Raw genomic sequence first — 26,362 nt, forward strand, 5'->3', positions numbered from 1 at the left:
AATAAATCTAAAAAATTTAATCTTATATATTAAATAATTTAAATCTATAATTTAATCATATATGAAATCAAATTAAATATATAAATATGATGTTTTTTTTTTAAATCGGATAACAGAGCCAAAGCACGAAAAATTAATTATACGGTACTGTATCTCTTGGTTTGAGATCACTAAGTTCCATATATAAATTAATCTCGAAACTTACATATGGAGAAATAGGCGCGAAAAATATAAGTCCGAAAAGATTAACTTATATATGGAACTTAGTGATCTCAAACCAAGAGATACAGTTCCGAATAATTAATTTTTCGTGCTTTGGCTCTGTTGGCTGATTAAAAAAAACATCATATTTATATTCTTATTAATGAGAGCTGATAAAAATATTTCTTTCAAATTAAATATAATATAATCATATTAAATGTAATTTAAGCTATCAAGGCACTAAATATATATGCTCAATTTTGCATATTAGATCATGATATTAAATATATTTAAAATATTTAATGCGATTAATTTTATTTTGCGCAAAGAAAAAAGTATTTTTAAATATTAAATTTTTATTCTAAGAAATATGATTCGAAATAAATATTTGTCACTGATGCTGCATTATGTATGAATAGGAGCATATAAATTTATTTTCAAAATTGTGAAAAAAATTTTTTTATTTTTAATATTTTCTTATGGGGCATGATTATAATTTTAATACTTATTTTAAATATTTGTTTTATTCTACAATTATTTTTTTCAATATAATATTAGGTATGTTTTAGAGATGGTTCAGCTTTTATATAATTCAGTAAATATCATAATGCTAATTAACATCACGTGTAGTCTAGCTTATGTTTTTTTAATCATCAACTGTTGTCATTATTCATTGTAGTTTTCATGCTGAATATTTTACAACTCATTATTACGGTCTGAGTTTGATTAATTAATTAAGCTTTTCCGTCCGTTTATTTGACATTTAAAAATCTATAGAAACTAGCAATTTTAATACGTGGCGATAATTGTTGCTAAGTGCTACAGCTGATTAAGATTCACAGTCTCATTCAAGAATAATAGTAATCTCGATTTTTGGAAATTGTTTCAATTTCTTTTTTGGTCACGTGTTTAATCGTAAGAAAAATATGTGAATTTGCGTTTCATACGATTTCTATCTTAAACATTTCCAGCCGTTTTAGCAATGAAGCAAAATATATATCACTCAACTTTACTATTAAAATTACGAGATTTCGTTTTCCTAGGTTAGCGAAACTTAATTAATTTTATTACATTTTTTGTCAAGTTTAGCGTTTTATATTTGGTACTTCAAATATAAATAAAACAATAAACACGGGATCTACTAAGATCAATTAAAATCCAATATTTATGTTTTACAGCTGATTAAAACAGGTATTTTTAATATTTGTGAAAATATATTCATAGGTATATGTAGAGAGCTATTCATTCAACTAGTTTCTTATATTTTCCAAAAAGAAGAAAAAATCGTACACTGTCGATTGAAAAAAGCCGACAGTAATGGAATTTCATTGCACATTAACAACCGCTCGATAGGTCGCAAATGTGACTCTGTGTCTCTTTTTTTTTTTAAATTTTCGATAGCCCATTTTTTAAAATTAGTTCAGGCTGACTCGACAGCTCACATTTCGTGCAAACGCTTGATCAAAGTAACGAACTTTGGCATAATTGACAGCAAGCGCGCGTGTAAAGCACGGTTTTAATCGTAAATCTTTGGACGCGCGCAATCAACATTGGTACTCCACCACCGTACATGTACATATACAGCTTTATCCGCCCAGTAACTGGATCGTTACCCTCCTCTCGTATTGTTGCACGCATTGTCTCTGCTCTCTTTTTAAATTGAAATCTTTTTAGTTTCAATTTTTATTCACAGCAAAATAAATACGAGTATTTTGAGTTAATAATATATTTTTAAAAACATTAAAATATATATATATATATATATGTTTGTGTGTGTATATATATGTAGTAATCATTGATCAGTTTATTTCAATTCAAATTTGTAATATTATTTATTTCAATGAGGTACGGAAATATTAAACTGTGATATGTCGCGTAAAATTTTAAAAATAAATTTTATATTTATGTTTTTATATTTATACTTTATATTTTTATTATAAATATATATTTATATGTATATTAAATAACGTTCAAAATATATTGCTGCAAGCGCGATTAAATATAAAAATATATTTAAAGAAATAAATCTCTCTGGTGAATTGATTTTTGTGACCTTTTGACTTCATGCACTCGAAGCTGGATAAGATTTGATAAAATTAATGGAGTAATAAAATCTTTTGATCTTCAATATCAATACTGAATGAGAAACATCGCGAATTTCCGTCTCAAATAAATTGACAAGAGATATATAAAATTATATTTTCGAATGGAAAGCTAGAAATATCGCGATAATTTGAAAATACAATTCCTTAGCTTATACTACTTGTTATAAAATAAAAAAGTTGTATTAGCAGGATAAAGCATTGTTAAAATAATACGTGATATTAACGGAAATTTGAAACAACGAGAAGACTAGTTTCCTGTGTAACATTCATCTGAAGAAAATAGGAGGGACGCAAAGGATATACGGCTTTATTATATAACAAAATTCAGTAGAAATGTGCATATTGGAAAGTAGGTTACAGAGAGAGAAAGAGAGAGAGAGAGAGACGTGCTTTCTTTGCTTATTCCGGTCTTGAAACGTTAACGCGTCGCGTGATGTCACGTGCACAGCTGAAATATAGAAAAGCGAGATAGGAGACGGGTTTGCTTTTCCGTGTATATTAAATCATTTCGTATCCTCATAAGAAACAGTAAGCTATGTCATCTTGTCTCTATCCTGCGTTGCTATAGTTTCGTTATTAAAGGATAATACGCGACAAGACAGGCAGGACAATCTACGGGAAAGGAAAAGACGAAGGAAAAGAAGCTCGCAAGAGTGCTAGGCTATTATTTAAGAAAAAAAATTCGCGGAGAAACTTAAATGAATATTTTCCTATTAATTTGTTTTCCCGGCCGAAAATACAATTGCACGACGAAATTGCCGAAATCACAGCGAGGCGGAACAAAAAGTTTTTTTTACGAATCACACTAGCAATCCTGTTCGCGTCGAAAGTAAAACCGGAAACGACTACTGAATACGAGGTGCCCACGGTATATCCGTAAAAATACAGAATATGACGCTCATAAAAGAGCGAATGAGGAGGGTTGAAATATGAACTAGCTAAAGAGATGAAAGAGCGAGAGGCTAGACAAATATACTAAATGAAACATTGAGGGTAGTAAATGACGAAGGAAGGAAAAATGAAAATGGTTGGAGAAACGAAATAGAAAAAGAAGAAAAAAACCAGAATTCGTTAAGTGCTAAACAGAGAAGGAGAGCGAGACAAGGAAAAGGGAATGAAAATAGAACACGAACTGTTATTGCATACTACATTAATTCTCCGAGAAAAATTAATCTTACAAAAATTATTCTAAACAAAAATTCTTGAATACGAAACTTTATTACTGAAGTTGTAATCTTACGTATGATAGACACATGTATTAACATATACACATTTGCAATTTAATGAAAAATAATAAGTACTAAAAATAATTGAAATGAATTGAAATGGAGTGCTATTTAGCATAAAATCTGATGCCAATTATTACACGAGAAATCATTTCATTAATTTGATGAGAAACCAGTTTATTAAATTTCACTCAAAAAAATCACATTGATAGACGGCACATTATATACACCGTTCACGATCGAGAGACCAATAAAGCGCCGGTGCATTAGAGGTCCGAGCACAAAGAAAATATAGATAACCATAGCAGAGCGAATGTACGAGAGAGAGCAAAGTAAAGTATGTCCATAAATACGGCAGAAGTCGGAACGTGGTATGAGCTATAAAGAGGAAGTGAGACAATAAGCGGAGAAAGCAACCGAGGAATCGGACGGGCGAAATAAGGTGAAAAGGAAAAATCGTCGGCAAAGAAAATATACTCGAGAGAAACTCGAGAGGACGAGAGAAAGGAAAGCACGGAGGAGGCTGTTATTAATGTTAGCCCTGAGATGGCGAGACCAAATCTGATCGCTCTAAAGTCAAAGAATACTTATTTTATCTGCAAATTTTCAACATAATGCATTTATCAATTCATAATAATTTCATGCACCTTCTTCCCGTTTAGCTCCAACAAATGTTAATATAATTATTGTCACTCACTCAATTATGTAACAGTAATTTTGTACATTATATAATATATTCTTTTTATAATAAATATTAAGAATATACTGTTTATGAAGTATAAAATCATTTCCAGCTATTATTGTGTATATTCTAAGTGCACTACTTTCTTCTCAAGATTTCTGAAAGCGAGTTGTTTATTTTTTTTTGCAAATGATAAGAGCATTTTGAAAGATAAAGACTCACAATATTTCAAGGAACTCATTAAAATTGAATTTTGGAAGAGATTCAGACTTGTCTTACGTAGTTGTCACCATTTCACAACACAACAGTTTAATCGACACATGGCTGTTAGTAGAGCTAAATTATTTTTCGTGTACGAAATAAAAAGAACTTAGCAGCGCTCATTTTGGAACAACGACGGAGAGAATAAGGGGGAAGATAATTATAAAATAAATCTCCAGAGGAAAAACGGAATGAAGTGTGTTAATAAATTGGGTGGAAGCTAGTAGATGGTAGTAGCAGCCATAAAGATGAAGCGGAGAAAAGCTATGAGGCGAGACGGTAGGTAGAAGGAGGATTCTGCGAAGGCGAAAGATGACGAAGAAATGAGGAAGAAGAAGAGAGAGAGTAATAGAGAGGAAGAGGGAGTATTCTGTACCGGAGAGAAGAGCTTCGAGAGAAGACGAGCCATTGTTTCTCCATGCCAGACCTGTTTCGAGACTAATGAATTGCATTATAGGAAATCCGGAATATAAATTAGATTCTGCTATTACGTCGTCCAATAGGTAATTGCTGGCTTTATGCGCCACCCTTTCCACCCGATCCATCAATGCAGGAATGTATTATAAACACGACAAACTAACCTGCCGACGTTTTATATTGCTAACTTTACGATGCAGTAATATATTTTCGCTATTATCGAAGAAATTTCATCGATGACAATAAAGAATTTTTTTTTTTATTTTACGACCACGCGGAACACGGTAAAAGCCCGATGATTGGTATTTACATAATACATACTTGTATTTACACATGACTATATCTATTGTACGTATTAGCATGAGATTTATATATCACATTGCACAGTCATCGTAATAATATATATTTTTTATTCTTCAAAATAATTGGGTTTTTTAACTTATTTGTTATTATTGATTTTCGATAGAGACAGTTATTATTCTGAAAAATAATAATGGTCGATAATGAAATTTATTTTAAATAATATAATAAATAAATAAAATTGACTTTATCGAATATTTATCGAAGAAATATTATTAACGAGTGCACGAATTAAAATTGATGCATTTAAATGAAATGTAATAACGGATAATCTTATTTTCTAATTATTATTTCATTATTATTCTTTTTTATTATTATTTCATTACTATTCTTATTTGTATAATTATTATTTCAAATTAAGAATTTTCTTCTCAATAATAAAATAATACCGTATTGCTCGTTACACATGGCCTTAATTTAATAATTTATCATTGTTTTTATTGTCATACGAGCTTGAGCATTGGTATGTGATGTTTTGATTAGGTATTAATTTAGCATTGCTTATTTTCTACTTTCGATATAAAAATGTTTAATTTAACAGAATTGTAATTGGAAGATTATTCTCATCGAAATACAAAATTAAATATTTAACAGTTATTTAATAATCTTTTATTTCTTTAAGTAAATTATTACCAATCAATCAAACTAAATTAATCAAATCTACAGACGAGAAAAACCGCAGCGAAAGCATATCTTGTATATGCGGAGAGAATTTTCTTTCAGAATTTACCCTGAAAATCATGATAATCGTGACAATGTGGTATTGGAAGAATTTGATAAGAATTTCTCTGATTAATATTTACCACAATAAAAAATATTAATAAGTACATAATAAATTTATCTTATTGTGGTAAATATATTAATCACAGAGAAACTCTTATAAAATCCTTCCAATACCAAGATTATCATGATTTTGAGGGTAAATTCGAGAGAGAAAATTCTCTATGTATAGATGTTGTACACGTATATTATAACGGAGGAGCATGATGAAACATTAATTCGACGATGTTTCTCACAATAGTTTCGACATTTTACCAATATAGAGAGGCCCAAACTTTCCCTTTAGAAAGCAACTTTTTCTAGATCGCCGTGCACGAGGAACTCGAGGATGACAGGCAGGAGCGCGAATATGAGTTTGCAACCGCGCGTTGATCACACGCGCTTACCGGCAAAACGTTTATTTAGCGATCATTCGGGCACGGCTCGTTGAAAAACCATTTGCATCGCAGCTCCGACGCCGGCTTATGAGATATTCGCCGACCGTGCTTTTTCGCGACACGATTTTTGCGAGACCATCGTATGGTCGTTAGCGCTCGACGACGGGATCGAAGGCTCCCTGAAATGCGTTAGCCGCGCAAAGTATGATTTATAGGAAAAATCCGATTAGCTCCACTCTCGGGGCTTTGGTACAGCCCTTTTCATCGCGGCCACCCCTCTTCTTTCATCGTTTCCCCCATCCGCGACTTTGCCTTTGCTTCTTCTTCTTTCTCGTCTCAGCCTCGCGCGCGGATTCTAAAGCGAATTTACGCACGGTTCATCTATACGATCATCTCGGATGAATGATTCGTTCTGTCCTCAATGAAAATTTCATCACGCCGTTCTTGTCGCGGATTTATATCAGAGTTCCCGATATTATATTATGGATATATAAAATGTATTATGAATGTATAAAAAATTTACGCGCACAAAAAGCAAGTCGCAAAGTCAAAGATATACCTAGGGTATACCGTGTATAAAAATGACGTACTAGCGCACAATGCGAGGGAATCGATTGATTCCGCTCTCGGGAAGATGTCGACTGTATTAATTTCGCGCTCACCCCTGCGGCTTCATCGTGGAATGAAATCTCACCACTTTCCTCCCTTCCCGATCGATTCGCTGCTTCCTCCCGATACCTCGTTCCGAAATTGTCGTGCCGCTTAATTAGAGTTTGCGAGATGAGACTTTTTTCCCCCGTGTTTCAATAGTGATTCCATTCGGGCGATTCGATGGCAATTAATCTCGGACGTTGTCCAGGAACGGGCGAAAGCGCAGGTAAATAGTGGAAAATCCTTTATCCGCGGAGAAAAAACCCGATGGAAAGTTTCGCGGCGTTATTTCGGATTCTTGCCGTTTCATCCCCTCCATCTCGCAATTTTCACCCCGTTTTTTTTAACTCCCCCCGAAAAACAACGACAGATTCGAATAATGAAAAATTGTTGCGTCGACTATATAGCCCGCGTAATATAAATTGTGGCATACAATCGCATTTATGTCACCTCGCTTGTTTTATACCCTGGTAGATGAGGAGAGAACGGGATGAAAGGACGGGGTGTATAAGGGGGTTGAAACGCATTATGCCCGCGCTTTTACCGACGTCGTCGTCGGCGACCTGGTTATTACATACTGCAAGTTCATTTATCAAATCGCGGATAGTGAGTTCTTGCGCTCCCAGTCGCGGAGGTCGACTAAAAACGCGATACGTACGTCGCTCGTAAATGTGTGTACTGCCGGCCATCGCTTCTTATCGGCGACGATTATCGCGGGAAATGATGATTCGCGCGTGCGGCATTTTAATGACACCCCTCGGATGAATTTTTCTCTCTCTGTCTCTCTCCTGTTAATTTCAATTTAATGGATTTCTCGGATTCATCACTATTTTTTTGTCGCGCCGTTATCGCCAGGTATACAATTTGGTATACACTTTCGACGGCTGACCTTTCCATTAAAGTTAGCACTTCTGCTGTTATATAAATTTGTGTTGCATATAGAGCGACTGGAGAACATTTAAAGGTAACTGTGTGCGAAAAGCAGTAAATGATTTAAAATAATCAATATTCATGCATACCGCCAAATATAATATGCTACAAATATATATACTGTCACATGTATAGGACAGCATGATAGGCAAAATTGTCACATCTTGTAATGTATTTTAAGATATAGTGCAATATCACTTTTGTCGTTCTCTAAATTTTCTACTTGCATAGCGCTATGATTTATAACTCATAATCACTTTATTTGACATTTGAAAATATAAGAATTTTTCTCGATGTTTTTCTCTTCATTTAAATTGATAATTCAAAGAAATTGTGTTCATCGCAAATTAAAAGAATGAAATATTTTCTGTTATTGATTCTCTAGTCTTAGGAAGACATTGTTTAATTCTCGCGAAGGTACGACGTTAATTTATCACCAACATGAAAGATTCCCGATTTCATCCGTTTCTGTCAAATCACTATTTCAGTTTGACATGTCGCAAGTATCGAACTGTAATTTATTAATCACGAATGAATAATGTTAACTGCGTTATACTTGCACGTATCAGAATTTCATCTGCTACATCGCATAGCTGCGATGATAATTTAGAGTACAGATTTTTCAGACCAATAACTTTTTTTATTCAATCTGGGTTAATAATTCATATTTTTATGAACGTTTCAAACTGTGAAATTTGCACGATTTTAATTTATTTCAAGTTAAGTAAGTTTAAGTAAACAGCCTTATAATATTTAATAAGTTAAAAATTATGTCAACTCTGTTTTTCATTTTTGATTTATTTTTATAATATTAGAAGAAAAAGAAAATCTATTAATTTATTAAACAAAAGTATATTTGATTGACTTAAAATCAATCAAATTGTTTTATAAATAATTCTATCATAACGTCAAATTAAAAAAATAAAAAGAACGAGGGAAAATAAGTTCTCATTAATATATTAGATAATGTGAAAAATAATAAAAGAATCATAAATGTGATTAATGTGCGATAATTTAATATCAGACGAAAGATTCCTAGACGAATCCATTATTATAGGACACAAGGCATTACATAAAATGTTATTGACCCAGAATTATAATTAGAGCTAATTTTTATCGATCTTGCTACACTCACCTTTTACCGCATATGAATCGGCGTTCGATCCCCTGGATAAAATCGATGGATAAAGCTTATGAGATAAAATTCTCTAGAAATCTCTCAGCGGCAGAATACATTTGTGCCTTTGTTGAACGACTCTCAGAGACATTGTCGTCTCCCCATCGCATAGTGACGATGGAAATCCCTTTTTTCCCACTGATGCATCCGCGGGAGAAAATCTCAGCGATAGTGCAGCGAAAGATGCATTTAAACATTGGGGGAAAGATGCCGTACCGCCAATCGGGGGTAACGCGCAACCAGATGAAGGAGATAGGAAAGGATACATACGTAATGCATAATCACTGCCTAGAAATGCATCGCGACAGCGGGAGTACTTACCGGATTTAATCGCGCCGTGTTCGGCATCGGTCCTGTCGAGGACATCCTGATAGACTGCAAGAACGTGCTCCAAATCGAATTCCCGTTATGATCGTCCTTAAATCCCTTTCACATCGTCGCCTCTACGAGAGAAGAATTTTCTATCAGACTTCAATTGGCCGCTCGAGGTCGGTGAAACGATCGATATACACCATATTGTGTGATATTGTGCATATCTTCCTTTACAGTTTACATAATTATATGTATATAAGACTTAAAAAAAATTAATTTAATTAAATTATACAAAATATCTTAAATTTTCATACATTTTCTAAAAATTATACTTTATAAATTATATTTCTCTATTTGAATTAGACATGTCATTTTAGTACATTAGTTTGTAACACCTAAAATTGGAAAAACTGTCAAATATGCATGCGCATAGAGAGTTCTCTCGGTCTAATATGTCATTACGAGATTAACTAATACAATAAATTATTTATCAACGTGCGATAAATCTGGCTTCTCAGACGATGTTGTTTGCAAATCTCATAATTAATACTTGATTATTATTCCGATTCGATTGACAGTTGTCGCTATTTATACGAGCATTAACGAGAACGGAGAAGCCACGTTTTATATTAAATTAATCGCGTTTGGTCGCGCATATGCTGTGCAACTTAAGGTGTCGATTTCGCTTGTGGCATTAATGCGCGAGCACTTTACGTAGGACGCGCGAACACGCTTCGGTTCGAAATCGATTCAGGAATGTCGACGTTCGATTCGATTTTTTTATCGCGATGCGACCGATCGACGGCGCATTGCCCACGCAATTGCAAACGCAAATAGACGCATACGCAATAGCACATACCAGAAAAGCAAGAATGCAATCGGCCCGCTAATTAAGATGTCCGACCACTACCTTTCGCGATTATTATTTTTCACCGCGGCTGAAACGTCATCGATTGAATGTCAAGACGCGAGGTGGGATGATATCTCATCCTCCGCTGTACGCTTAATCTCCTTCTTGTCTTTTTAGCGTTGCCCTTCATTTTCTCCTATATACGCTATTTCTCTTTTACATATGCGCACCTGCGCTCTAAAACGTGCTGCAGTATATTACGTGAAATAATTGAAAAACACCATCCATAAAATTTCTCGTCTTGAAGCTCGCTTTAATAGTTATTACTTATTTTAAGAAAGATGCGAAATAAAATGTTAATTAAGTAATACTTCAATCAAGTAACATTCACTATTTCCTGCTAACATCTCGATCTTACGTAGCAAGATACTTTAACGATTTATCCCTCCTCCGCAAATTTATGTATGCAAGTACAAGAGAGATTAATAGCACATTTGCACAGAATTAAGATAATTGGATATTTGTTTTCCTCACAATTTTAATTATACGAAATTTTGCGAAAATTTCAATGCAGCAGTTATCTATTCATATATTTTTATTAAATGTCCCCGTTTTTTTTCGACTTATTTATTCATTCCAAAAAAAAAATCAATTTTCGTTCTTATCGATATTTTTTGTACATCTAATATTCCATCGTGCTTGCACTTGTCTGCACAAAACTTTCATAAACCTTTTGCCTGCACCCTGTCTCCTTCTTCGTCATTACCTGATACCCTCTTTGCGTTTGCGCCTGCCTCACGGTACTCCTTCTTCCATTAAGAAATAATTTCTATCTGCCTTGGTCCCTCCTCCCTTCCATCTTAACCCTCCTACCGGCTCATTCTCGACCTCGCCGACCTTGCCTTTATCCCCGCGCGTTTATTAAAGCCTCTTTGTGCGTCGACTTTGGCTGGGGATTTGCCGAGGCCGAATGACGCGCGAATAACTCGCGTTACCGTATATACCGATGCGAACGAAATTACGCTAAAAAGCCCGGCCGCGGATACACGGACGAACCTTAGAATTAACCGCCATCACTAACACTCGGTAGTCTTATAATTATTGTTATTATTTCTTTCCGTCCGTTCCCCGTCTAGACGTAAGGATTGTAACATAGTTACCGCGCCGTGATTGCCTGTCTTAAGTAACGACTCATTATCCAGCCAGAGGTCGAATGCTGATCGGCACAGAGTGGACAGCCCTTGGCCCCCTGTCTAGAATTCTTCTTAGAGCCACGCTCATCCTTCACTCTTCCCGATATCTCGCGAAGCTGCATCGATTAACGATGCAACAGTGAAATTCGAGAAAAAGAGAAGACGCGAGAGATGCACCATCTATAAAGTTCACAGAAAAAACAGTATCCTTGAAAGAATGCAAATATGCTTTGATTCAAGTATATTTTATCCTTATAATAGCGCCAAATATAAATAATTTTGGATAAAGGATAATTTATCCTTAAAATAAAGTGCAAAATATTTATTCTTGGTTGAAGCTGAAATTTACTTATAAATATTGCAAGGACAAGTGACAAGTGTGCATCGGATATAAGCGGTACTTTCAAATATATATAATAATTTTTAGTTCAAATGTGACTAAGTTTGTTTTTACCATATGCAATTTTTAAAACAAGAATATATCTTAAGGATAAAATATACTTTTCACAAACTTATTTATTATTAAGGCAAATGAAAATTTGTGATTACAAAGAGCATTATATGCTTAAATCAATCAAATAGCGTTCAAGAATAAAAATATACTTGAATCAAGGATTCCTTTTTTCTGTGTTGTCAAATCGTTTCTGAAATTTTTTAAAGCGACATTTCTCTTTAAGTTTGTTGAAAATAAATTTCAATATTATTATAGTAGAAAGTATCTTTGAAAAATCAGTGACATAAAAATTTAATATATAACAAACGCACAGAAAAAACAGTATCCTTGAGAGAATGCAAATATGCTTTGATTCAAGTATATTTTATCCTTATAATAGCGCCAAATATAAATAATTTTGGATAAAGGATAATTTATCCTTAAAATAAAGTGCAAAATATTTATTCTTGGTTGAAGCTGAAATTTACTTATAAATATTGCAAGGACAAGTGACAAGTGTGCATCGGATATAAGCGGTACTTTCAAATATATATAATAATTTTTAGTTCAAATGTGACTAAGTTTGTTTTTACCATATGCAATTTTTAAAACAAGAATATATCTTAAGGATAAAATATACTTTTCACAAACTTATTTATTATTAAGGCAAATGAAAATTTGTGATTACAAAGAGCATTATATGCTTAAATCAATCAAATAGCGTTCAAGAATAAAAATATACTTGAATCAAGGATTCCTTTTTTCTGTGTTGTCAAATCGTTTCTGAAATTTTTTAAAGCGACATTTCTCTTTAAGTTTGTTGAAAATAAATTTCAATATTATTATAGTAGAAAGTATCTTTGAAAAATCAGTGACATAAAAATTTAATATATAACAAACGCACAGAAAAAACAGTATCCTTGAGAGAATGCAAATATGCTTTGATTCAAGTATATTTTATCCTTATAATAGCGCCAAATATAAATAATTTTGGATAAAGGATAATTTATCCTTAAAATAAAGTGCAAAATATTCTTGGTTGAAGCTGAAATTTACTTATAAATATTGCAAGGACAAGTGACAAGTGAGCATCGGATATAAGCGGTACTTTCAAATATATATAATAATTTTTAGTTCAAATGTGACTAAGTTTGTTTTTACCATATGCGATTTTTAAAACAAGAATATATCTTAAGGATAAAATATACTTTTCACAAACTTATTTATTATTAAGGCAAATGAAAATTTGTGATTACAAAGAGCATTCTATGCTTAAATCAATCAAATAGCGATTAAGAATAAAAATATACTTGAATCAAGGATTCTTTTTTTTCTGTGTTGGCACGACTTCTTCGAAGGATGCTAACTAAGCGTTTTGTTACGATCTCAAAAAATCTAAAAAAAAAATTATAATTTAGGCTGATTTAATTCCTTATGCATTTATGCTCGCAGTTATGAGATTGTCGACACGATGAATCATAATCCATTCTTCTATTTTCCAGAGCATATTAATTATTGTTTTAATGAGCATTGTAAAATAAACGAGGAGATGTTTACGAAATTGCAGCAAATTACATGTCGGTTGGCTCGATTCGCGCCGTTTATACGTACGACGCGACTTAATTAATATTTGTTAATTAAATCGGAATAGTGACTGTATGTTATGCGTTTGCCACGAACTTCCCTTCACTCTCTCAATTCAATTTGTTGTAAATTACACACAAATGCTTAACTATTCCATCTCTACCTCGGTAGAATGGCTTGTTTCCAGTAATATGTTTGTCTTTTATCATATTACATTACATTACATTATTATTCACGAACTATACAATTCTTGAATTATTAGTGTATGGAACTAATGTCTGCCAAACACAAGCGAGAATTGAAGAATTCCTGAGACTGTAAATATTAAATTACGAGAGAGATCTTCCACGAGCTTGTGCAGAAGGAAGAATTTGAAAAGTTTTATTGATTTATAGAATCAAACATTTTCTTAATTAAAGCTAGGCAAAATTTGTCGACTTAATTATTAATTATTAAATATTGAAAATGAAGAAAATACTGGTATATAATAGCAGTGAGGATCGTTTTGAGAAATCTCGAGGACGATAATAATGATTATCAAACTAACAGCAAATGTCTTTCATTCTCGAAGAACGTCGGGTATACAGCGAAACTAACTAAACGTCACCGCGATTCGCGTCGTGCTTCGCCGCCGATGATCACTGTTATTACTATTCGAGCGAATGATCTTTTTATTATTAGGCCCGCAAACGATTTTAGCCCCTCCGGAATCCTCGTCCGTTGTCATCATTTCACTCGTCGATTGAAAGCCCGACTTCGTCTCGGGCTTGGGGATTTAATTTGCGACCTCTTAACCACGCGACCGCGAATGAGACTCGCGGTGAGGTCTGAGAAAATGAATGCTGCACAAGTGCACCTGGCAGAGATGATCGTGAGCCGTGGAAAAGATGCGCGACGCGAGCAGAAACTTTAACTTCACGTTAAAATAATAGCGTGCAAATTGCAGCAGCCACGCTGTTACTTTCGGCGACTGCAATTTTATACCTAGGACATTCCAACCGCACCAGCCCCAACATTGGAGTTACAAAAACTCGCTCGCGACAGTAGACAGGGTAACCATCTGGGAAATTTGTTGGGACGAATCCGCGCGACGACGTAAATATTCATGTTACTTTAGTGTAATACGGGAATAAAATAGCCCGGGCCGTTGTAAAATTCACTCCTCTCTCACGGATGTGCGTATTACCGTGCCGAATTTATTATACTCGTCATTACTATTAAAATCGCGGCGATATATCGTCGGGGCTAATGGAACTGCGTAGCAAATATTTTCGGGAATAAATATTACACTTTTTCGTGACAGTAGAAACGGAATACGCAATGAGTGGTTATCGCCGAACTAATATCGATAATTAATATCCAATAAATATTTAAACGGAAGTAATATTTATTCCGCGCTAACCGAGCTAGCAGTTGTTCATTATTCTGTCGTGAATATTTAATTCTTCATCCCGACCGTGTCATCCTCGTTTTGTTATAACGAGAGCATAACTCCGACATTACGATAAATATATTATACAAGTCTGTTAACTGTGTGTAATCTACATCAATGACTGTGTCTCTCTAATTTTGCGCAAATCCGACGATTACGATACATTTCTGATTTTTTAATGCTCTTCTTCGCTCTTCTCTGTTGACAATTCAAGCATTTTCGATAATTTATCGATTTAGGTGTATTACATTTTACAATTCAAAATTAATGTTGTTAATTAAAAATAATTATACTTAAGTATAGTTACATTGAAATGAATCAGAGAGATACAATTGAATTCTACATGGATAAAAGAAAAATACGTTCGAGGGTCTGATATTTCTATCTAAGAGAAATTTTCTTTGCGCATTAATCCAACAAATTTAATTTCTATTTACTTCTTGATATAGCAATTTCTTACTATATATTATCGAAAATACTGCAATTACCTCTCTTGTAATTGCCCGCAAATTTCCATCTACCCATCTACAATAATTTGATCGAAATTGACTACGCCGACCAATCTATACAAAAAGACATGTATATACTTGTTTCAGGTGGTGGTGGAGAGTTCGACGCTGGCGTTGGAATACGGCGATCTCGAGATCGATCCCGGTTCTCCGGTGAACCCGGATCTGTTGTTCGACTCACAGTTGATGCACCTCTACGTGTTGACGGAGAAGAAGGTCTCGAAGGTCAAGGTCCAGGAATGCTCAGTCTACAAGACCTGCTGGGATTGCTTGGGCGCCAAGGATCCGTATTGCGGATGGTGCTCGTTGGAGAACAAATGCAACTTGCGCAGCGATTGTCAGGACGCTGCCAAGGACCCGCTCTACTGGATCTCGTACAAAAGCGGTAGATGCACGACGATCACCACCGTCACCCCGGATCAGCTGCAACGCACCACCGCCAGGACCCTCGAGCTCGTCATCGAGAACCTGCCGACTCTCTCCGGCCAGTTCCTGTGCGCCTTCTCCGCCCTCGACAAGACCCTGATCACAAACGCCTCGCGGAAGTCCTACGGCGTAAATTGCACTACACCTAGGACAGATCTGCTGCCGTCGATACCGCCGGGTCGACATCACTTCACCGCCAAGTTGTCCGTCAGAATGACGAACGGGCCCGACTTGGTAGCAACAAATTTCACCTTCTTCGACTGCAATACGTACAGCTCGTGTACGCAATGCGTATCATCGAGCTTTCCGTGCGATTGGTGCGTCGACGGACATCGGTGCACGCATGACACGGCGGAGAACTGTCGGAACGACATCCTCGTCACGGGAGTCAGTGTAAGTCTTAATTATCATTAATTAGAAAAATTGCACAAAAAATATATTGCTTCAATTTATATATTTCTTTTTATTTAAATCTAATTTTTTCTACGAAAAATAGTACCGGAAAATTGTGTCAAATGAGAATAAAAATTATGTATATTACAAAATTGCATTCTTTTAATACATATTTTTTTCATCATTTTGCGTAATTTTCTGATATTATTTTTGTTTAAAAAATTAATAAAAAAAAGAGCAATATAATATTAAAGAAATATTTTTTGTTTTAAAAATATACATTAAAGAATATTTTTTAAACAGGTGCATGAATCTCTCTGCTGCCTTTTTTTACATAATTTTTTAAGAATTTCTTAACAATTATATAATCTTTTTTTAGTACGCAGAATTATCACACACATATTCATTTATCATAATTTAAAAACATTTAATATTAAAACTTGCATGTCTTTAAAATTGTAGTAATTGATCTGATGCACTGAAAAAAAAATTGTTTACTTGATTAAACCGTTCAACTAAATAATATTTTGTTAATTAAACATATAAAAAATATTTAAATTAAATATATTGTATATTATGTAAAATCTAACAAAACGTATATTTGACTTAAATACTAATATATATATATTATATATATATATATATATATATATATATATATATATTCAATTAACAAAATAATATCTTAGTTGAACGACTTAGTCAAGTTAACATTTTTTTCAGTGTATTTATATAATAGCATATTAATTAAGAAGTATATCATATTGAAAAATATTTACCTCTCAATTATATGAAGAAATATGATAAAGATGTTATGAATATTAAATTTTTATTCTGAAAATAAGTGTGTGAGTCCAATTTCGAAAATCCTGCTAAAATCGATATAATCCGTTTACACCCACATTTCACTAAAACTCATTAATGTTTCCAAATTAGATTTACACCATTTTCAAGATAAGCGATTCATATGTGCTGCAAACTCACAACATCTAGTTTCGAAACAAAATTACAAGTCTGTTGTTGTATTACATATGCATCCATTAATTTCATTTTGACATCAACTCGATTCGTTTTGGAGTTAAAATGTTGCGTTCACTCCATGAATATTAATGCGCTATTATCAATTAGCTTATAATTTTTGATGAAAATTCGATGCTGAGAACCTCTCTCTATGATTTGCATCGCATAATGTTTGAAATAATCAAGTGGAATAAAATCGAATAAAGATACTAACAGCATAATAATTAAATTGAATGAAAGAGAGAAATGGTACAAAAATAAAATAAAATTTCAAAGTATATGATACAGATAATATTATGCAAAAATTTTAAAAGTTGTTTCAACGATATAAAATAACTTCAATAAAGTTTAATTTGCAATCTTAATCTCTCATGCATATCTTACAGAGAATGGGACCAAGCTATAGGAGTGGACCAGGTTTTTGTCCCACTATAAACGCCACTGAATCTCAAGAGATCCTCGTGTCTTCCGGTATCAAGAAAGCGATACGAGTTAAAGTGCATATCATTGGGGTATGTCAAAAAATATCATATACATATTAATCTTTTAATTTTTTTCTGATCTATGTAATTTTCTTTTTTCATTCTTTTCAAAAAATTCTTTTTAATGTTTATATATTTTTTATACGATCGCAAAATAAATAATAATTAAATTAATTGTCTAATTGTGTGAAGTACAGATTTTCATGATCTGAATTCGAATGCGTTGTATCGTATTTCTAACGAAAACGTTTCTTTCAGCAATTCATTATACAAACACGCTTCGTGTGTCAATTTAACATCGAGGGCCGTGTGACGAGTGTCAACGCGCGTTTGTTGGCCGACACGATCTATTGCGAGGAAACGGAGTTCTCTTATACGTCTCGCGCGCCGAACATTACGGTGCCTTTCGCCGTGATCTGGGGCGGCTCCAAACCCTTGGATAATCCAGACAATATACATCTTGTGATATATCGATGCCGCGACATGGCGGACAACTGCGGCATGTGTTTGGCCCTGCCAACAAAGTACGGCTGCGGCTGGTGCCAGAGCTCAGACAGATGCGAGGTGAAGGATCAGTGCGACCGCGGTTCTGGTATGTGGCTCAACAGCAACCAGACCTGCCCAAATCCGGAAATACAATCGTTCGAACCGATGATGGGCCCCTGGGAAGGCAACACAAACGTGACAATACGCGGCATCAATCTAGGCAAGACTTTCAAGGTAGGAATTTGTCGTTTGCGATTTATTATGATGACTTAAAAATAAAAAAAAAATGCTAATACACAAAAAGAGTAGTAAAAATAAAAAATATGTTACTATTATTAAAGTAATACGACATAAAGGTATGTTAACTGATACATGTTTAATCGTTTCAGGACATAGTCGGTGGTGTTACTGTGGCTGGCATGCGATGTCTACCTTACGAGGAGCTCTACATTCGAACAAAGCAGATCGTCTGCCGAGTAGATGGACCCGGCATGCAGGAAGGCAAGAGCGGACCTGTCATCGTCAAGATCGAAGATTATCGCGGCCAGTCCAACTTCAATTTCGAGTTTGTAGATCCACAAATTATCTCGATATCACCCAAATATGGACCGTTGAGTGGTGGCACCACCATCAAGATTACTGGGAACTTCATGAATGCTGGCAGCACCATTCACGCTGACATCGATGAGCTACCGTGCTCTATAATAAGCGCCGAATCTAATGAAGCTCTCTGTATGACGAGTCCAAGCAATCGGAAGAGAAGCGGAATGCTCAAAATGTCCTTTGACGGTGGCAAGCGTTTATACGATGGCTTCTTCGAGTACGTCGACGATCCGACGATCGAGAGCGTCGAAAGCGGTGTAGCCGGTCAGATGAAGGTTCCAAAAGGAATTCCAGCGGGTGGAATAAAGATTTCGGTGACTGGAAAGAATCTCGGCTACATACAGAGCCCGCAAATGTATGTCTATTATGACGAGAAGATGTTTGTGTCGCAATGCGAGGTGCATAGTCAGGAAAGCATGATGTGCAAGTCACCGACTATCGAGGTACCTGAACACGTGATACTGGACGCCGAGCGTCCGCTATCTCTCGAGTATGGCTTCCGCATGGACAACGTCACCGGCGTACAAAATCTCTCGCAACACGGTTTCAATCATTTCCTTTTGTATCCAAACCCTATATACGAGGTCTTCGACGAAGAAGTTAAGTATTACAAAAGCGACTACTTGACAATTAACGGTCAGCATCTTGATCGCGCCTGTCAAGAGTCCGACGTAGTCGTGCAGATTGGTAACGCCTTTTGCAATGTCACATCTTTATCGAGGCAACAGCTCACCTGTCGGCCGCCCTTGACGCAGCCGCCGTCTATCGACGCTCAGGGTCTGCCCAATAAACAAGAACTGCCGGAAGTTGTGTTGATAGTAGGCGGTACGCTTCGTTACAATATCGGCAAACTTAGCTACGCACTGCCAGCTGGACTCAATGGACCATTGTCGAAACCCGCGCTCATCGGTGTGATTGCTGCGATCGTAATTTTAGTAATCGTATTTATAGCATTCCTTGTCGCTTATCGAAGGAAATCCACGGAGAGCAATCGAGTATTGAAGAACATGCAAGAGCAAATGGATATCCTGGAGCTACGAGTAGCCGCCGAATGTAAGGAGGCCTTTGCCGAGCTACAGACGGAAATGACGGATCTCACGGGAGATTTAACGAGCGGTGGCATACCCTTCCTCGATTATCGCACTTACGCGATGATGATACTGTTCCCTAGCGACGATAACAGTCCGGTACTGCAGTGGGATAGACCGGAACTGGTGCGAAAGGAGAAGGGGCTACGTCTGTTCGGTCAATTAATAATGAACAAAACTTTTTTACTGTTGTTCGTGCGAACCCTCGAGAGCAATCGTTATTTTTCGATGAGAGATCGAGTTAATGTAGCCAGTTTAATTATGGTTACGCTTCAAAGCAAAATGGAATATTGCACAGACATTCTGAAAACTCTGTTGGCGGATCTTATCGAGAAGTGCACAGAAGGCAAGAGCCATCCGAAATTATTCCTGAGACGGTAAGTAATACTTTCAATTGTTAATACTTTATGTTGCATCGAAAATATGTTTTAAATTGTTTATTTTTTTTTTTTAGAACTGAAAGTGTCGCTGAGAAAATGTTATCTGCTTGGTTCACGTTTCTCTTGTACAAGTTTATGAGAGAATGCGCCGGTGAACCATTGTATGTGCTATTTCGTGCTGTAAAACAACAAGTCGATAAAGGTCCTGTAGATGCGATTACGTCAGAAGCACGATATTCTTTGTCCGAAGAAAAGTTGATCCGACAATCTATTGATTTCAAGCCGATGGTAAGGAAGCGTTTCAGTGTTTCTGTGAGAAAAATAAATTGATGCTTTGTAATAATAACATTTCCTTTAAAATTTCAGACCGTCTACGTTTCGATATCTCAACAAACCGTGTTCGTCGGCGGAATGGATCCTAACACAGAAAACGTGCCGGTCAAAGTTCTTGATTGCGATACAATCTCTCAGGTGAAGGAAAAAGCGTTGGATACAATCTACCGAGCGACTCCTTACAGCCAAAGACCTCGAAAGGAGGATCTTGATCTCGGTAAGAAACTCACGCACTTGAATATCCCAGAAAATGTTTTCGCGCGAAATCAATTTTCTCACATTGTTTGAAATATTACAGAGTGGCGAACTGGGGCGTCCGGAAGATTAATTCTGTACGACGAAGATTCAACAACGAAGACAGAGGGCGAGTGGAAAAAGAGGAATACTTTGAATCACTACAGGGTACCAGATGGAGCGTCACTTAACTTAGTCTCCAAACAATCATCTATATATAATCTCTCGATTCTATCGGAGAAAACAGACAAATCGCACAAATACGAGACCTTGAATCTTAGCAAATTCAGTTCGGCCAGTCCCCCACTTTCCCGCGCTACTTCGCCGCTCAATCAGAACCACGAAGGCGGTATGAAAATTTGGCATCTTGTTAAGCACCACGATTCTGATGCACGGAAAGAGGGAGATCGTGGCAACAAAATGGTCTCGGAGATCTATTTGACGAGGTTACTGGCAACGAAGGGTACACTTCAGAAATTTGTCGACGATCTGTTTGAGACCATATTTAGTACTGCCCATCGAGGCTCGGCGCTTCCTCTCGCCATCAAATATATGTTTGACTTCATGGACGACCAAGCTCTCCAACATGGCATATCCGACCCCGAAGTGGTACACACGTGGAAGAGCAATTCCCTTCCTTTAAGGTTTTGGGTTAATCTCATAAAAAATCCAAACTTTATTTTCGATATACACAAGTCCAATATCGTGGACTCGTGTTTATCCGTCGTGGCGCAGACTTTCATGGATAGCTGCTCAACGTCGGACCATAGATTAGGTACGTATCTTTTAGTTTTTTTTTTTTTTTAATATTCAGAGAAATGTATGTATGTTTTTCTGCTCTGTTTTTAGGTAAGGACTCTCCGAGTTCGAAACTATTATATGCAAAGGACATTCCAGTGTACAAAGAGTGGGTAGAGCGTTACTACTCAGATATCAAAGTCATGCCAGCCATATCCGATCAAGACATGAATGCCATGCTTGCCGAAGAATCGAGGGTATTTATCCATTTCTATATTCGCAATATATAAATCTCTTAGGATAAGTGTTTTGCCCAACGTGTAAACTAATTTAATGTTATGTCTGATCTTATTTCAGTTGCACACAACGGAGTTTAATACGAACTGTGCTTTATACGAACTGTATACATACGCGGGTAAATACAACGAACAACTAATTGTCACTCTCGAGGAGGACGAATTCTCGCAGAAGCAGAGACTGGCGTACAAGCTCGAGCAAGTGCACAATATAATGGCGGCGGACAACCCCTGATGTACCATGAATTCCATGAAGCACATGACGAAGCCCGCTCGTCAAGAGTTACCCTGCTGAGCGGTCAATCGCGGTTCGATTTAATTCTCGACGAAGAGGACTGGCCTATCTTGTAATCGATTATCTCAGGTTTCGTGCAAAAGCCAGTTTTTCTCAGCATAACGCGAATCGCGAGTGAACTAGGGAGAACAACCCCGAACAGGGTTGAACGCCGCGAGTTAACTGGGGATTTAATTAAAGGATAAAGTGTTAAAAAATATGTGTCGAAGAGAAGTCTTCTCAGAGGTCGCCGGTTCGTACGTGTGGCCATAATCATAAGCATAACATTGCCGCATAATTGTACATAAGATATCAAAAAAAAAAAATCATTGTAATAGAATATTAAATGTACGATCACATTTCGGCGGCCGAGTCGAGTGCAAAAGTAAAAGCGAAATCGTGTTTCCCTCGTCGCACGGTGATCGCGCACCGATTTGCACAGCGCGAGTGATTTTAAAAATGAATATAATAATGAAAACACATACTAGTGATAAGAAAGGCGCGAGTGAGGGAATCGGCCGTGATATCGATCGATAATTTGTAAATGTGTTTAAAAAGAAAAAAGAAACGATCGATCGCCGGCGCCGATTAAATGGTGATCTGGCGCGATTTTTAACGAAGAAACATTTCCATCCACCGCTATTCTAGCTGAAATTTTTTGAATTATGTGAACTGACGAATTTTATGAAATAATGATAATTACCGATAACGATGAAATAATTAAGCGATATGAATATATATGTATATATATTATATACAAATTATATATACATATATATATATATAAATATAGATATATATACATATATATGGTTGGTATGTCATATGTATATGTGTACATATATACACTTTATACTGGCGCAAGCATGCCTGTGTGTGCGTGTGCGTATATCTAGTATCCGAGGAGGCGCGCGTGCGAGCAGGTAGGGCGGTATCCCGCGTCGAGTATTTTGCCATAATTTTATCACACAAACAAAACATGAGATTGTAAACGAGTCTCAACTCGCTCACACGCTTATAAGCGCGCTGTCGCTCGCTCCATAGCTCGGCAGCGCTATACCGCGCGCACGCGCGTATTTAACGTGGTGTATTACGTATACTTACACGGCGCTCGAGAAGGAAGGTGAAGATAAAAAAAAAAGTCATCCGCGCAAGAACGGAGACAGACTGTGTACTAGTTAGTAGGTAATTAATCTATGGACTATTGGCCACGCGCGAGGCCAGCTCGATGTGACGGTTGTGTTGAGTGTGCGTGCTTCCCTTCCTTAGTCTCCGCGACTCATCGTTCCATTTAATCGTTCATTCCTATCATCGTGCATCCATCACCGATGTCATCGTCGCTATTTCATAATCATTCATAACTTTGTCCTTTTCCTCCCTTATTCTTACGCCCTTCGCTATCTCCTCTCGCGCTCTATCTTTTCCGATACTATAGCTGTAACATGTCCACTATCAAAACTCTCCCTGTTCTTCCTTCACCCTCCTACGATTCATCTTCATGCCATTTTTAATCTCTCTCTCTCTTTCCTCCTCCTCTCTGTCTCTCCCTTTCTCCCTTGTAATGCTTCAACGCCTCCGTCGTCATATTGTTGTCACTCTTAATTATTGTAATATATAATGAATAATGATCACTGTTGAGTATTGTCTGATTGTAATACATTGATATTGAATTGATATTGAATTGATAATCATTAATTAAAAGCGTAACATTAACTCTGTGGATGTAGCCATATTGGTGTGCGTGAAAGTAAGCCGCGCGAATGGACGTGTATTTGATCAAAAGCCGAAAGCATTGCATAGAAAGAAAAGGGGCACGTGTGTAAAGGCACTTTTGAACTTTCATTTTCGAACGCGAACAGTCGCTGTCTCGATGAACAAAGTTGTTGGAGATCACCTTTTATTTTTTTTTCCTCGTATCATGTAATCTATCGGATCTACGATGAGAGTATCTCGTCAGATTTTATATACTTTTTAAAACTATAAGGAGCTTTAAAATAATTCGAAGCTAAATGTTTCTCTCTCGCGTTTAACGTTAACACGATGTCAATGCGTGCGGCTGGTAGCGAATGAACTGTCAGACGTGTATGCGGGTGTGCGTGTGTGTCCTGTGCGTCAATTCAATGTGCAGTTGTACGTGGAGAAAGTATTTATTGCTCAAAAAACATCGGAAGACCGTGGTGGAAGGCTAAGGAAAGCGGATAAAAAAAAAAAAAAGAGATACGGGGGAATCGTTGGGATATAGGTTCACGGAAGAGGAATTGGGGGGAGGGCGGGGGTATATAGAGTGTCGAATGAAGAAAAGAGGGACAGACAGGTGATTATCTACGCGGTGGCGAAGACACATCGCCAGACAGGGTAAATTAATTTGCGCGACACACAAGAAGAAGAAGAAGAAGAGGTGGAGAAATTTATAAAACGACTAAAATAACGACGACGACGGGTCAATCAAACAACCAAGGATTTCTCTCGAGGCGTGAACATATATATATGCTCGTTGTTCGCCCGCTGTTCCGCGCAGGAGGACGGGGCGTGCGGTACCCTCCCCCGCGCACGCCGACTTCAAATGGTACTAATAAACCCAAAGTGCCTCTGGTAGATTTTTGGGCATAAGCTTGAGTAATAAAGACTACATAGCGTTTACTATTAAAAAAGAAAAAAACGAGAGAAAGGAAAAGAGACACGACTACGACGCGATCGCTGATTAATAAATAATAATAATAAAAAAAAAGAAAAAACAATAATAAAGAAAAACAAAACCGAGGAAGAGAGAGAGATGAAAAGAAAAAAGAAATAAAAACGAGAAACATAGCGAGAGCGCTTCTCCGAACGCGCCTTGCGCTAAGCGAAATATTGTACGCACAAGGCGGACGGAGAAAGAATGTTTTTGCGTACCGGATGTGTACGCGGTGCGTACGCTAATTACACGTTTAGATAGATATTAACGTATAGTCGGTAGCCTAGTCTCTATGTCGGTGTCTGTCTGCCCTGAGTGTCTTTCCCACGGTGTATCCCCCCACCCCTAAGTGCGTGTGTACCTTAAAACCCTGGTGAGCAGACGTGCGACTTCTTCACGGTCCACCGTCATCCTCGAATCCCCGCCTCTTTTCCATATCTGTATGTCCTCCCCCGGCCGCGTATACTATTTGTGAGAATCCTCGATTCCTCTCTCTCCCTTAAATCTCCACCCTCGCCCTTCATCTTCAATCCCTTCTTCCAAATACCCTTGATATCCCGTCTTTTTAACACGACTAACTGTGCTCACATCACGCGTCATTCGCCACAATTACCGATCGGCACATTTTGCTAAGTAAATATTATTATGATTATTATTATTGTATCGATGGTTCCTCAATCAATTAATGAAATGTACGAATCCCGATTTGTAAAATTCGACTTAACTAAGAAGATGTGTAATAACTTAATCACCGTATCGTTCGTGCGTGGCTTGCTGCCCCCGGCAGTCTAACTACCGTCGTATAATTGAGTATGGAGTGCGCGCCTCCGAGAATGTTTCCGGTGTACGCTGATATGTGCGAGCGAATGCAAACGAGTATCTGTGTGTCCACTATGTCCCTGCCTCTCTGCGTGTCTTGTTCGAGCCGCGTAATGCGTACTCCGTACCCTCTCACTGTCGTTCCACGGATTCGTCTGACCGCGCTTATGCTGAGAGGGCTTAACAGGAACGAGTTGGAAGAAGAGACAAAGATGAGGACGGGGTCGTGAATGAATGGAAAGGGTCGAACGAATGTCGGATGGACTGTGCAAGACTGAGAGAGGCAGCGGAGGGAGTTCGCCAATCAATCCCGAGGTCGCTCCCTCGCCGCTCATTTTTACGTCATAATTATTAATTACAATTATACGTGAAGGATAAACGCAAATCCGGCAAAACATGATTACGTTACGTTTATAATAGTCATGTTCCTTTCCGATCGATGATAATTGATAATAATAAATCTATATCACCTTGCTACATTATTTTGTACTTGTTTTTTTTTAATTTCTTAATTTTTGGATAATCTTAATATATATATATATATAAATCTATAAATATATAATACCGTTTTTAAGTTATCTGACGTATTATTATTATTAATTATTATTTTTGTATAAATGTGTGATTACTAGTACG

The 26,362-nt window shown here is 36.6% G+C and overlaps 1 protein-coding gene across 6 annotated transcripts in view; it reads left to right on the forward strand.

The window, feature by feature from the left end:
• PlexA (plexin A) overlaps nt 1-26,203 on the forward strand; it is a 263,457-nt gene extending 237,254 nt beyond the window's left edge. For all 6 annotated transcript variants that reach the window (XM_029309200.2, XM_029309198.2, XM_029309197.2 and 3 more), the window contains 9 exons: nt 15,568-16,299; nt 17,706-17,831; nt 18,060-18,521; nt 18,677-20,355; nt 20,433-20,646; nt 20,725-20,908; nt 20,990-21,700; nt 21,775-21,920; nt 22,021-26,203. In XM_029309200.2, coding sequence (XP_029165033.1) covers nt 15,568-16,299; nt 17,706-17,831; nt 18,060-18,521; nt 18,677-20,355; nt 20,433-20,646; nt 20,725-20,908; nt 20,990-21,700; nt 21,775-21,920; nt 22,021-22,194 — 4,428 coding nt within the window. In that variant the 3' untranslated portion in view covers nt 22,195-26,203. The remainder of the gene's footprint in view (nt 1-15,567; nt 16,300-17,705; nt 17,832-18,059; nt 18,522-18,676; nt 20,356-20,432; nt 20,647-20,724; nt 20,909-20,989; nt 21,701-21,774; nt 21,921-22,020) is intronic.
• Nucleotides 26,204-26,362: the final 159 nt, after the last annotated feature.

The sequence above is a fragment of the Nylanderia fulva genome, unplaced genomic scaffold (assembly GCF_048542155.1).
Source record: "Nylanderia fulva isolate GAGA-0341 unplaced genomic scaffold, ASM4854215v1 Scaffold19, whole genome shotgun sequence".
NCBI lineage: Eukaryota > Metazoa > Arthropoda > Insecta > Hymenoptera > Formicidae > Nylanderia > Nylanderia fulva.